This window comes from Rattus rattus, chromosome 10, assembly GCF_011064425.1.
Source record: "Rattus rattus isolate New Zealand chromosome 10, Rrattus_CSIRO_v1, whole genome shotgun sequence".
Taxonomy (NCBI): Eukaryota; Metazoa; Chordata; class Mammalia; order Rodentia; family Muridae; genus Rattus; species Rattus rattus.
In genome coordinates this window covers 70,876,206-70,890,202 of record NC_046163.1, presented here as the reverse complement: position 1 = coordinate 70,890,202, position 13,997 = coordinate 70,876,206, and the positions used below count along the sequence as shown (strand labels likewise).

The 13,997-nt window shown below is 41.9% G+C and overlaps 1 protein-coding gene across 6 annotated transcripts in view; it reads left to right on the top strand.

The window, feature by feature from the left end:
* Syt14 (synaptotagmin 14) overlaps positions 1–13,997 on the top strand; it is a 231,036-nt gene that overhangs the window by 189,982 nt on the left and 27,057 nt on the right. For 4 of the 6 annotated variants that reach the window (XM_032915014.1, XM_032915009.1, XM_032915011.1 and 1 more), the window contains 2 exons: positions 3,229–3,285; positions 4,519–6,255. The exons of 1 other annotated variant lie outside the window; for it this stretch is intronic. In XM_032915014.1, coding sequence (XP_032770905.1) covers positions 3,229–3,285; positions 4,519–4,832 — 371 coding nt within the window. In that variant the 3' untranslated portion in view covers positions 4,833–6,255. Of the gene's footprint in view, positions 1–3,228; positions 3,286–4,518; positions 6,256–13,997 lie in introns of those variants that run through there. One more of the 6 variants, XM_032915010.1, reaches the window with a different exon arrangement.

Sequence of the window (13,997 nt, the reverse complement as noted above, 5' to 3'; positions counted from 1 at the left end):
TAACTAAAGATTAATGTTTTGTTTTCTGTCTGCGTGCAATACTCTGAACTAATGTAACTACTTCTGTATTTCTCTTCTTTTATCCTTAACACCTCATGAAGAAAGTATTTTCTCACATTTTGTTCTCCTTTGAAATTATAGGGGCTGCAGATGCAATTGAGGGGTACAGCATGTACTTAGTATGTATAGTCCCTGAGTTTTATCACCAGCACCATAAAGAGGAAAAACTTACTACCCTACACAGAAAACAAAACAAGCAAATGAAAAACATCACTCCACAAGCTAGCAAGCCTTTTCCCTCCTTCCCAGTACAAACAAAATCAGGACAGTGTTTGCCCTAGATGGCTGGGGGTGGGGTGGGGACTGAAGCCCATTTGTCTGTCTCCTCTCCTCCACTATCTCTGTGTAGTGAGGATGAGAGCACGTTTGGGGAGTGCAGAGAAACTGTCCTACCCAACTCCAGAACTGTTGATGGCTGTGAGCCAGACCTAAATGGGGAACAGAGCGGCGTCTCTGTATCTCTGTAAACTAAACTTGCCCATGCCCTGGACAAAGGCTGTGAAAGGAGACTGTAAATACCCAATAGCTTAAATTTGTTTACAGATTTCCCAGAGACTTTCTTAATACACTCTTACTCAGAGTACCATGCACAGGGAGGAGCGTTTTCTATCCTTTATGTTAACTTTTAAATGACAAAAAAATTCATTATCAATGCAGGTGAAACATCATAAAAAGATACTAGGTTTGTAGCAAGAAATGTTGGGAAACTTGCTTTATACATCATAGGCTGTGACTATCCCTAAATTGAGAAGTCAGTTTGAAAGGCAAGACTGGAGAGATGCTCAGCAGTTAAGAACCCTCGCTGTTATTCCTGAGAACTCAGGTTCAATTCCCAGAATCCCAAACGGTAGCCCATAACCATCTAGAACTCTAGATCCAGGGAATCCAACTTTTTTATGGCCTCTGCAGGCACCAGATACACACTACGTTAGGCAAAACACCCATACACATAAAACAATGAGATTGTTTAAAAAAAAAATCCCCGTAGATAAATGGCCTGACCCCACAAGTCTGTTTCTTAATCAGTAGAGTTAAGGTCTTACAGGGCAATTGTGAGAAGCAGACCTGGCAAAGATACAGAAAAGTAGAGTTAGTACCATCCAGTTTCTGAGTGTATGAAAGAACATTCTGAGAATAACAGGCTGGAGAGTCTGACTCGATTGCCTTCATCCAAACACACTTGAGTGTCTCTCCATGGAGGGCTGGGAGAGAACCTGAGAAAGATTTGCAGGTGAAGACAGATGAGCTCATGAGGCCATGACAACCCAGGCGTGGTCACCTGACCACAAGTCACAGATGCAAAGACAGTGTGGCACTGCAGCAGGAGGCAGAGCCATGCTTTGGGTCACACTGCAGCAGGAGACAGAGCAGAGCTTGGGGTCACACTGTAGCAGGAGACAGGGCAGAGCTTGGGGTCACACTGCAGGAGGAGACAGAACAGAGCTTGGGGTAACACTGTAGCAGGAGACAGCAGAGCTTGGGGTCACACTGCAGCAGGAGACAGAGCAGAGCTTGGGGTCACACTGCAGGAGGAGACAGAGCAGAGCTTGGGTCACACTGTAGCAGGAGACAGAGCAGTGCTTGGGGTCACACTGCAGCAGGAGACAGAGCAGAGCTTGGGTCACACTGCAGGAGGAGACAGAGCAGAGCTTGGGTCACACTGCAGCAGGAGACAAAACAGAGCTTGGGGTAACACTGTAGCAGGAGACAGAGCAGAGCTTGGGGTCACACTGCAGGAGGAGACAGAGCAGAGCTTGGGGTCACACTGCAGCAGGAGACAAAACAGAGCTTGGGGTAACACTGTAGCAGGAGACAGAGCAGAGCTTGGGGTCACACTGCAGGAGGAGACAGAGCAGAGCTTGGGGTCACACTGCAGCAGGAGACAGAGCAGAGCTTGGGGCACACTGTAGCAGGAGACAGAGCAGAGCTTGGGGTCACACTGCAGGAGGAGACAGAGCAGAGCTTGGGGTCACACTGCAGGAGGAGACAGAGCAGAGCTTGGGGTCACACTGCAGGAGGAGACAGAGCAGAGCTTGGGGTCACACTGCAGCAGGAGACAGAGCAGCAGAGCTTGGGGTCACACTGCAGCAGGAGACAGAGCTTGGGTCACACTGCAGCAGGAGACAGAGCAGAGCTTGGGGTCACACTGCAGGAGGAGACAGAGCAGAGCTGGGGTCACACTGGGCACCAGCTAGAGATGGAGCAGAGATTGGGGTCACAGTAGAGGTACTGGCTGACTTTAGCTGGCAGCTCAATAATTTTTGACAAGTATTTGATTGGACATCAAAAAGTAGCAAAGTGAAAAGATACAGTGATATGCAAGAGAGAACAAAGAGTCATAGTGAAAATGGGCAGGGGCAAGGTTACATGGTAAACATGTGAGGATTGATGGGTACCTACAGCATGGACTCTGTCCTTTGGGGAAAACTAGAATTAGATCTTCAACCTCAGCTTGATCAGTGGTGTTAGCTAGGAAGTCACTAGTATGTAAATAAAACCAACTTTTAAAATAATGAAATAAGGGTAAAGCATTTATAAATGATATGTAAGATATTTGCAAAGTGAACTTTAGGAAAATTGTACCATCATGTCCTAAATTGAAAATTATAGCCCTTCACTGATACTTAGGGTCTAAGCTGTGAACTGTTGTAAACCAGATAACCTCAAATTCTCCCCAAGAAATAGGAGCAATCCTCAAAAGCAAGTATTCTGATAGTTGTGTTTCATTTTATATAACCGAATTCTTGATTATATTGGAAGTAACCAGAATATTTCAAATTCTAAATATTGCATGGGTCAAATTAAAATGTAGCACAATAATAGTGATCCTATAATGATTGTATTTTATCTTTTATAGCCTGATAATTTGCATGATTCTATATGTTCAATGTGCCTTAGACGAAGAAGACACCATTATAAATATATCCCCCTCTTAAAACGGTGTAATTTTTGTTTAAGATTACACAATGATGGTAAATTTTTTCATTCCATGAAATTTACAAAACAGCCCTTTGTTCAACCCTCTACCTGGATTAAAATGCTAAAGTTTTATGTTTTCCACTCAAGTGCACAGTGTTTCCTCTTTAATTCTGACCTTTGACCCTCTTTCACCCAACGATTGACATCTGGTCATTATTTCTTTTACTGCTTTCCACCCCCTGTTGTCAGATGGACTGTTCTGTTGTCTAAAACACTTGATAGGTGGACAGGTTTATATAATCCGAGGTGAGTTCCTGTAGAGGCTAATTGGATGTTGTCTTTTCATGCAAAAACAAAATGCCCTAAAACTTGCCAGCAGTGAGACTGTCCACCATGTTGGTTTCCAAAACAATGCACATTTTTATCTGTGGTATTTTAAATAAAACTAACTTAGACTTTATCTCTGATTATGGATGATGGTATTCAGAATATTAACAAATAAGCAAAACTTTTTAAAATAAGTTATTTTTATTTCTTTGTATTTTGATTTATCATAGAAATACATATTTCATGAGACCGTTGCAATTATCTTTGAAATTAATTGAAATTTTGATATGAAGTACACATGATGGATCAACATGCTGAGATCATTTGCATGAATCTAACAGACTTGGAAAGTCTATTAAAGTGAGGATATATGTCCCATATAAAAAGGCCTTAAAGTGCTACATTTCACTTTGTACACTTAACATCATATCAATGTTTTTATAATTGATGAGTATAATTAAAATATCATTCTTAAAATTTTACATTAAATTATGCCTGAAAGAAACCCAATAGTATTTAACTTACCCTCCCCAAAAGCACATTAAATATACTCTTGCATGAAACCAGAAGAAAGTTTTACTTGGTTTGCTAAATGTTGACCCCTTAAGGCATTTGGCTTCATTGGGACCCTTAAATGTTTCAATATATATTTAAAAACCACATCCATGCAGAGATTTTTCTGACATTTCATCTTAAGCTGTTTCAATGTCACCTTTGCATTCTTGTCTCCCTCCTTCCCTCCTCGCCATCTGCCTTCATTTCTGTTTGTTTGTTTATTCCTACTCTCTGAGAACACAGTGGAATGCTGTAGTGTTGTGGCTAATTGAGCTTGCTAAGTGTCTATTAATGCTATGATGTCCCGCTTAGTGGAGTGAATAGGGTGGTGATGGGCAGGGGAGGGGTGGGAGGATAGTGAGGGGGGGAGGGGAAGGAAGGATTATGAGGTATACCTTTAAATTCCATTCCTAGAAAAATAGTGAGGCTAAGCCATTACTACTACCCAAGTATTTTCAGCCTACTTAGCTAGCATTCTCTGTACTTGTTATGTATTTAGTAAGCATTGACATCAAAATCGAGTTAGTTGACTTTCCATCAAACATGGTATACACCATATCCTTACAAAGTGTAACTACCTGATTTTAGCATTTATCGTAAGAAAATTGTCAGTTTGTTTCAAATGATATTTGTGGTGTATTGGTTTTCTTCCTTCAGATACATATGTTAAGTTAACACTGCTGAACTCCATGGGCCAAGAGATGTCCAAATGCAAGACATCCACCCGCAGAGGGCAGCCAAATCCGGTGTACAAGGAAACTTTTGTTTTTCAAGTGGCCTTGTTTCAGCTTTCTGACGTGACTCTGATACTGTCTGTGTATAACAAGCGCAGCATGAAAAGGAAGGAGATGATAGGCTGGATTTCCTTAGGTCTGAACAGCTCTGGGGAGGAGGAGCTCAGACACTGGAGTGCAATGAAGGAGTCCAAGGGACAGCAAGTGTGCAGGTGGCACGCACTGCTCGAGTCCTGAGGAAGATGGCTGTCAGCCCAGCACTGCCGTGGTTTCCCGATCACCCTCAGAGGAGCCGTTCCCTGGAGAGTCCTCTTCAACACCCTACCATGATGCTTCACATCAAAGACTGTCCAGTGCTGAGCTGAGGGGAAGGGAGCTTTGTCTCTGGTAGAGCAAGCTCGCGTGAGAAACCAAGAGACTTGTGTCCTACTGTTCAGCAGCCCTCCAGAAATTGAATTGCATACTTTTTATTTGAACTTGATTTTCTTAGTGAAAGAACTAGGAATTCTGTGGAGGTTGTGACTTTAACCAGAGTTTCCATTGCAGCACTGCATATCACCACCCATAGGCATTCCGATGGTCAGTCCTTGGGTGGATCTCAGTGAGCACAGTCATGTCTCAAGGTGAAGGTTCGTTCACACTAATGATAGTTTCATTTCAGATATGTTCTCTCTGTGCCTCAGCCTTTCTCTATAGTACTAACCCAAGTGCAAAACTCCCTGAAGGATGATTTAAGGTTGGTTTGTATGAAGTTTATTTCTTTACCTTCTTTTTTTTTTTTTTTTTTTTTGATCCAAAGAGACCATCCCCTATGGTCCCTTGCAAACCTTTATGGCTGTACTGCAGAGCTTCATAACTTTGTGTTCAAGCCCTTTGTGTACTACTATGTGTAGGAAATGACAGAGCAGAGCTGTCATTTCGAACTGCTTTCAGTGGTCAGTCTTTATATAGCTGTGGGATGCAACAGACACAGTAGCTAGCTGTTGAAATTGGAAGACAACTCTAGTTAAAAGGAATTTTGACTATCTGTTCCGAGTGTCTAGTCTCCAACAGGAGTAAAACAGGTAGCATTCAAAACAGAAAACTCCTGGAGTCCTTCCTCACTCACTCCCATTTCTTTGTGGTTCTCAGTTTGATCCCAGTTAAAATCATTCTGAGATCCCTTGTGCTCTAGTGACTTGTGCTGTGTTTTGTGATGTCTTCAGCATGATGTCACCCTGTGCCTTCCATGCAAGTTGGCCTTGCTTACACAGCTGGGAAGCCGTAGTTGCAAGTTTGGCCTTTAGCACTCATAGGTGAGAAGCTCCTTGGCAGTCCCATGGCCTTGCCCTATTCTGCAGGAAATAAGGCCATCCACTATGCTGGCCTCCATTCTGCAAGCATTTTCCTATCTTGCTTTCATATTTAGAAACTACAGGCCAACTGGAAATAGTGCAAGCTATTTTCTTTTTAATTTTTCTTCTTAACAAAATTTTATGCATTACTTTATTAGAGTCTGCTCTGTATACATGAAAATATTTTCTCTTTGCTCTTTCTCGTGTCTAGTTAAACTAGACAAAAGCATACTATATACCAATTAGTGAAAGCTGTATCACGGTTCCAATCCCAGCTGAGCACTTGGGACTGTTACTGTGAACCAGAACTCGTCAGTACCATTCTAGCAGAGTCACGCACTGACGTACTGAAACGCGACAGCACTGAAAGGCCTTAAAAAACCCAAAAGACCATGAACTTCTACATTTTTAGCTTAAAAGAAGACAACTTTATACTTTCAAACTCAGCATTTTGAGGAAAAGAAAATGCAAATAGATGCACAGTTAGTTTTAAAATGGAAGTCTCAGGGCCCAGCATGGTGGCTCATTCCTGTAATCCCAGCACTCGGGAGGCTGAGGCAGGAAGAGTGCTGTGAGCTTGAGGCTGGCCTGGTCTACATAGTTCCAGGCCTTCCTGGGCTACAGAGCGAGAACTGTACCACTAAAATATTATGTTACAAAGTTACTTAAAAAAAAAAAAAGCATTCTTCTATTCTTCTATTAGTGAACTTCCCAGAATTGCTTTGTTATAAAGTGAATCGGCCTAGAAATTAAAACATGAGCAAGAAGCAACATAGTTGGGCTTTTTTAAGTGTTACTGAAGAACAGAATGAGGCAAAATGTGAACAGGATATAGGTTACACTGAAAATTGGGCACACGCATGCTCCAGTGAGCTTTCGCTGGCTTTGAAACAGCCGCCCGCATGGCTAACAACTGCTGTCTTCCTAATAAAGTCTCTGGTCTTTTTTGTAACAAAGCTCAATTGGACATTATAAGACCAGCCTGGTGCTTTCACTGTTTTGAGAGGAAAATCTGTTATTTGTTAAACCTCCTTCCTGGAGACTGAGCCCAGAACTGTGCATACTCGCAAAGATCCTCAGGGGTATCTGGCATGGTATAAGTATCACTCCATGTATGGCCTGGAAATTGATGTCAGTCTTCTTTAACATTAAGAACAGCCCCTCCCTCCATCCCACTTGCCAAGTCCTCAATGACTATAAATTATCTATGTGCACACAACTACACACATAGTGCTGTGCACATGTAAAGGCGAGTGTGCCCTGCCTTTTCACATAACTGAATAGAAAGGCAGTTCTCCAGATGGTGGACTGCTTTTTTCCTTTCCTATGTAATTTCCAAATGTGACACCAGGTTTGTAGCTAAATGCTGCCATTCTGCTGCATACAAAGCCCTGATGTGGCTGTTAATTACTGTCCAGAAGTGCAGTACCGTCCAAATTTTCAGAAGCTTCTGCACTCTCGGTGCCTGGATACCAGCCACCTTTTATTTGAAATACAATCTCATATCATCTCACTGCACATTGGGGAGTTACCCGTAGTGTGCTCACTGAAAAGTAGTTTGTTAGGCCACGCTTTAAGCAACAGAAAATAATTCAGCTTCCTGGATGCCTGTGCTGTTGCTGTAAAGTTAGGCCCTGGCAGGGGCTCTGATCTGATCTGTGCAAAACCCTTCTCTGTCTGCTATAATGCTGCTGCTTCTACAAACTGGGAGCATAGCCAGTGCCTGGGAGTGTCACTGCATCAATGGGGAAACAGAGACAGAACCTAGACTGTTCTTGGCAATGAGGAACACAAATGATGTCACAGCTTTACAAGGGAACTAAGAAATAGGTGAGCTGTTTGAAGTGGTGTAAGGCCAGTGGTCACCAGCCTTTTTTTTTTCAATCCTTGTTCAGATGTTAAGAGAAATAACACAAAGTTAATTTGCATAAAGCTACCATTTACCTCCAAAGACTGAAGAATTCACAGAAAATTCACATTGCTAGTTGTCCTTCACAGGTTTCTTTTCCTTACTTTCTTTTTAATCCAAGATTCTTCCTCTTCATCCGTCCGTTGAACTCGGCCATCAGTATCATTGTGGCCAGCCAATGATACTGAAACAAGATGAGGCACGCAGTAAAGCAACTTAAAACCACACCTGCGCCCTCCACAGCGAGAGTACTGATGCTGGTTACAGCTAGGACTCAGAAAAGAACTAACACAATAGCGCATTGTTTTTTTTGACTCACAAAATATTAGGAGGCAGGTAACATCATCAGTGTTTTATTCATGAAGAAGTTGATGCATGGAGAAGCTGAGCTGACCCCCTAAGGCTGCCCCTCTTTTAAACCCAGTAGAACTGGGTTTGCTCCAAACCCACTCATGCACATTGTGTCTTAGCCCGATTAGTTATGGTGAAAGGAGCAGCATCCTATTGGGCAAGCCCTGCCCAGTCTATCTGAATGGCAGAGAGGCCCAAGAGAATAAAGCTTGGGGGGTGGGGAGCAGGGGGCTTGCCTTCTCAGGACACAAACCATACTTGGGTATCATAATTTGTGAGTGGTTTTTATTTAAGGACTTGGGTTTCGTTTGTTGTGTCTACACTGTACTGTAGTCTGAAGATATTTGAATTCATTTGTTCTTGACCAAGGTTCTCCATTGCCTTTATACACCTTTCTACGCTGCGAAATGACGGAGCATCTGCTAACCCATGCTTGTGTCCGGGGTCAGAGGAGAGACTGTTGCCTTCCTGTGCACACTCACCCAAGTTTGTTTATATTCCTTTTGTTACAGTTTGTTAATATGAGACAAGATTCTCACCTACCCTCTTCCCTTTCATCATTAGCGATCGCTATGTCCTAGAGTCTTTACGAGCCCTTTGGCTAATAGGAGACACACAGCAAATGCTGGTGAATGAAGTCTTATGGTAGAATCAACACTACCGTTGTGAACGTCTCCTGGGAACCTGGTCACTGAGCGAATTTCCTTTCCTCCTTACATGTATGTATCTGAGGACCCCACTGGGTGCCGTGTCTGCTGCAGAGTACTGATTGGATGGAGTCTCCCCTCATCTCGTGTTTTAATTAAGACAGCATCAGGTGGTGTCTTACTGTAAGACATAGAGAGGGGCATGTGCAGGGCATTGGGGTTGAGTAGGAACGTACACAGCGAGTTCTATTAGAAGATGAGAAAAAGAATATCGGTTCGACTCCCATCAAACTCCCCCCTCATTAAACACAGACAGCGGCTCCCAAGCTGTGATGTATCTAAGAATCTTCTCCAGGTTCTAACCAGAGATCCTGTTTCATTTGCTGTAGAGGAAAGCCTGAGAGTATAGATCTGAATGCGTTCCCCAGGAAGCCCTCGCTGGGCAGTACTGGTATACAGTTTTGCTCCTTATCTGCAGTTGCTGGCAGCAGTTTCCACGCCCATAGGTTAAGTCCTGATGCAGGGGTGGAAAGGTTTCCTGCGAATGAAGGGTCAGCTTCTCTCCTTCTGATCGCTCTCACCTTGCTTTACACCAACAACGGAGTTGATGTCATAAAGTTAGGGGAAAGCCTCTTTAAGGGTGAGGATGGCGTTCTGGCAGCTTTGTTGGATAAATACCGAGGACGTTAATATGTCCTGGAATGCACCAACATTTGTTTGCCGGGGAAAGCGAGAACAGCTGACAAGTGTACCGGCACTGGACTCAAGTGTCAAGCGACTATTTCAAGCACAGCTAGAAATGTATGGTGACACTTCCAAATAATTTGAGTTTACCAAGAGAAAAACTGTAGTAGTAGCATATTTTAAAAATTAATTTATTATGTTTATACATAGTTTTACTACTATAACTTTTTGGCAAAAACAATATAGCAATTCTGAGGAACTTTAGAGCTGATAGGAATAGGAAATCCTTTGCCCGAGCTGGCAGTGGTGGCCATGTCCCAGCAACTTGGCTAGACTTGTACCTGAATTCTGTTTCTCAGTGCTGGAGCTGCGAACTGTTAAAGTCTGGTAAGTGTTGTGACCTAGTCTTTTTCTAAAACCCAAGAGGTTCATTACTACTCTGGGGCATTGCTTCTCAAAAATAACGTACTTTTTATAGACAACCTCAATCAGTGGATCTTTTTATTCAGTATCCCTCCTATTCCTCCCCTCCCCCTCCCCTCTTCCTTTCTTTGAGTTTTTGAGGCAAGAAGCTTCCTTAATAGTCTAGTTTCTACGGAGCTTTCTTACTTATTTTTCTAATAATAGGTGTAGCTGAATGATGATGTTTAACTGCTCTGTGAGCAGAACTGTCTCAACCTGAAGAAACATGCTGCCTGTTGGTGTTTCCTTTGGTCTCAACTATGTCTGACCTGTTTGCCAGTGACTTTCACCCATGAGTGGACTTTGCTCGTGTGCACAGTATTTCCATGTGCATAGTATGTCCATGTGGTCATCAGCGTGCCGTGTTGTCATCACATATTTATATGCACTTGGTCAAAACAGAAGCCGATGAGTGTGTGAGCCATCATTTTGTAGCGTGAACGGCTGAACCCCCTTTGTGTCATTGGAGTCGCGCTGCGCGTCCGTTGCCTTTAAACTCTCATACCTTCTTTTGTACTCTACACCGACTATCGCGGTGCCTTTTTCCTTTTGTATAATTGTATTACATAAAAAATATTGCTGACCTGTGTGTAAAAATGTTAAAACTACACCAGTCCAAGGAGATTTTAATGGCAGTCCAATTTTCCAGAGAATAAATTTTTGTGTGCATTAAAGGTTATGTTTCTTCACATTTATGTAAAACAACAACAACAACAACAACAACAACAACAGCAAAAAACCGTGTTTCTGCTTTAGCACTCCCATGGAGTAGTTAAATATCCAGCGTGTTTGGTGGTGATTCAGAAAACTCATCCCTGATTCTCACTGGCAAAAAAGTGTTACCATGACTGTTATATACAATGGGCTAATGTCACATACATACAGAAATAATCAAGGGGGTCTGTTTATTCCCAGGGTCCGGTCTGAAAAGAGTCACACGTGCTGTCAAAATATCTGGATCATGTTTTCTTCATCACTTGTCAGATCTGACCTCGAAAGGAAAAAAAAAAAAGACTCCAGGCAAACATTTTTTAGTGACTCCTTGAAAAGTTCATATAAATCAAGAATGGAATAAGTTGCTTTAACAGGCCAAGCCCTTAGCAGGAATGTGGCATGGGTCCCATTGCCTGACTTTCTCTTTTCTTGGCCGTGAGCCTGTCCTTATTCCCCTTGAATCCCAGTTTAACAAGCCTTTTCCTAAAGACAATGGTATAAAGCCTATTGTCTACCAAAGATCTCGAATTTAGGTTCATTCATGTTACGTTACCTTGTCTGTTTGTTTCCAGCAGGATAACAACCAGTTTAACAAACACACTGCATCCGGTGCTTTAGTCTGACAGAAGCTCAACAAGCTGCTTCACCTTATGTCTGAACTTTGAACCTTGAGTTCCATCCACTGACTGGCCTTTGTTTTCGATTTGCTTTTTTCCTTTGGCTGTTGACACAGTGGAGCTCCAGCACCTACTTGGTCTAGTTTTCTGTCTTTCTTTTGGTCTGTTTGTTTGTTGTTTTGTTTTTTTAATAAGGAGTTGTTGCTACTAAACACAATGAAAACACGTTTTTTTGCTCAAAATAAATGTATCCATAATGGGACCTCTAGCCACAGAAAAGTAATTTGTATCTTTTTCTCATGTCCACTGGTTAATTCTCCCACCCCAGAGATTTGCTTACTTATCCCTGTTTTCTTTGTTTGTTTGTTTTTGTTTTTTTAAGGTTTCTGAATTCTAAGCAATGCTCAATTAGGGATGATTTGTCATTTATTTGGTACTTGGTAGAAATTTTGCATGTGAGTCATGACTTCCTGTTTTCAGAGAATTACAATAGATAAAAGGTGAAATCCCAGCAGAAAATTGGCACTTCTGGAGTCTTGCTAGAAAGTCGGTAAGTTATCATTTTCTACTATTAAAAGATTCATTTTATCATCATAACATGTTATTCTGAGGGTCACATTGTAGTTGCAAGTTGCTTGTAACTCCTTTGATCTTCAGTGTGCCAAACAATATTTAAGTCAACTCTTCATTCCCAAAATTATCCGAATATTTTATAATGTTTTTATTTGAAAATAAAATCACTGTCAATTTAAAATTATAAGACCCTAGTAAAAATGTGAAATATTTGTTTGGCTATTGCATGATAATGAATTATAAAAGTACAGATCACTACAGGTGAAGTTCTTAAATGCCAGACAAAAGGGGGCAAATAACAGTCATGAATCAATTCAGTAGGCTGGGTGTTTAAGAAAGACACTTGAGTGTTTTTATCATAGAATGGAAGAATCTCTGAAGTCCTCTGTGTCTGTAGCCATTTTATGTGAAATACATAAAATTCTTGCTACTCTGCACCTCTGCAAGCCATTGAATTTTGTCACTCTTCTCAATGTTAGCCATTGCTATAGATGAATAGTAGACCTATCACCTATCGACAGTTCCCTGCCAGTGGTACACATAGGGGTGTGTGTGTGTGTGTGTGTGTGTGTGTGTGTGTGTGTGTGTGTGTGTGTTTATCTGTATGTGTGTGCCTGTATGTGTGTGTATCTGTATGTGTGTGTCTGTGGTACTGTGATGCAGTTCTCTGTGTGCTTTGTCAGGTCCTTTACCAATTATTCTGAAAGGACTTTTCTCTTGGGTGTGGTATAGCTATATGTCCTGAACAATGACTTTCACTGAGCAGAAGTAGTGACTTTAATAAAGTTCACTGTATCCCTCTTGTTCTTTCATGAGTTGCACTTTTGATGTTGTATCTTAAAATTCATAACCAAACCACAGTCAGATTTTCTTCTTATATTTCTGCCTTTTATGTCTATCATCCATTTGGAGTAAAAATCTTGGGAAGATAAAAGGCTTGACTGTCTGATTTTTCTTTTCTTTCTTTTTTTTTTTTAAATGTAGGTGTGCAGTTTTTTTCTGGTGCCATCTGTTGGGGAAAGCATTTCTCCTCCAAATAACTGCTTTCATTTGCGTGCCTTTCTGTGCTCTCTGCTAGTTTTATATCTGGCTACCTGTCCTCCCTGACTGTGCTGTCTTCACGGGGAGGTTCTTGGTAAAGCTATTGTTCTGTCCTGTCAGAATTCTTTGTCCTTCAGTATTGTCATCTCTATTAGTGGTGGGTTTTGCCTTTTCTGTATAAAATTTAGAACCAGTCTGCTTATCTCTATGAAGGTTTCTTGCAGTTTCCACTGGGATTTGTGGAACTTGAAAAGAGTTGGTAATTTCTAATACCAAGTCTCTGAAACCAGGGTCATAAAGTATCTTCTCACCTATTTATTTATTTACAGGATTTCATTAGTTGCATAGTTGTACATATGTGAAGCATAATCTATCTTCTCATTTAAGTAGCAGAGGCTTTCCTTCTCTCACTAGGTGTTAGCGAGCACATATCAGGAACATAAAGTGTCTTCCACTTATTTATTTACAGGACTACATCATTAGTTGCATGGTCGTCCGATCAGGATCATCTGTGTCTTCCCACTTATTCAGTGTTTACAGAATTCACGATTACACGTATGTGGCCCTTGCTGAGGAGTTTTTGTAATGAATAGCTACTGGGTTTTAGGAAAGACTCTTTCTACAGCCGACACCAATGGTCTTGTGGGGTTTTCTTCTACAGACCACGGAAGTGGCGGGTTCTTTCGATAGATTGTCTGTGTCGACCTGGCCTTGCAGGCCTAGAGTAAACCCCACTTGGTTGTGGTCACCTGTTCTTGTTGTACGTTGCCTGAGTCAGTCTGCTAACATTGTTAGGGGGTTCTCTCTATCGCTCTGTAGTGTCTGTCTGGCTTCAGTGTTGGGCCTCAGAGACTGGGTGGAGACAGTCTCCTCCCTTCTGCATCTGGAAGAATGTGTAGAGTCACCGGTATGACATGACTTGACTTTTTAAAGAAATGTTTGGTAAAATTTTTCTACGAAGCCGTTGATGCCTGATGCCTTTCTTTCTGGGGGCTGTTACTCAGTTCATCAGGTTTGCTCCCATTACCCACTTCTTAGTGCCAGTTTTAGTCACGTGTGTGAGAAAGGAA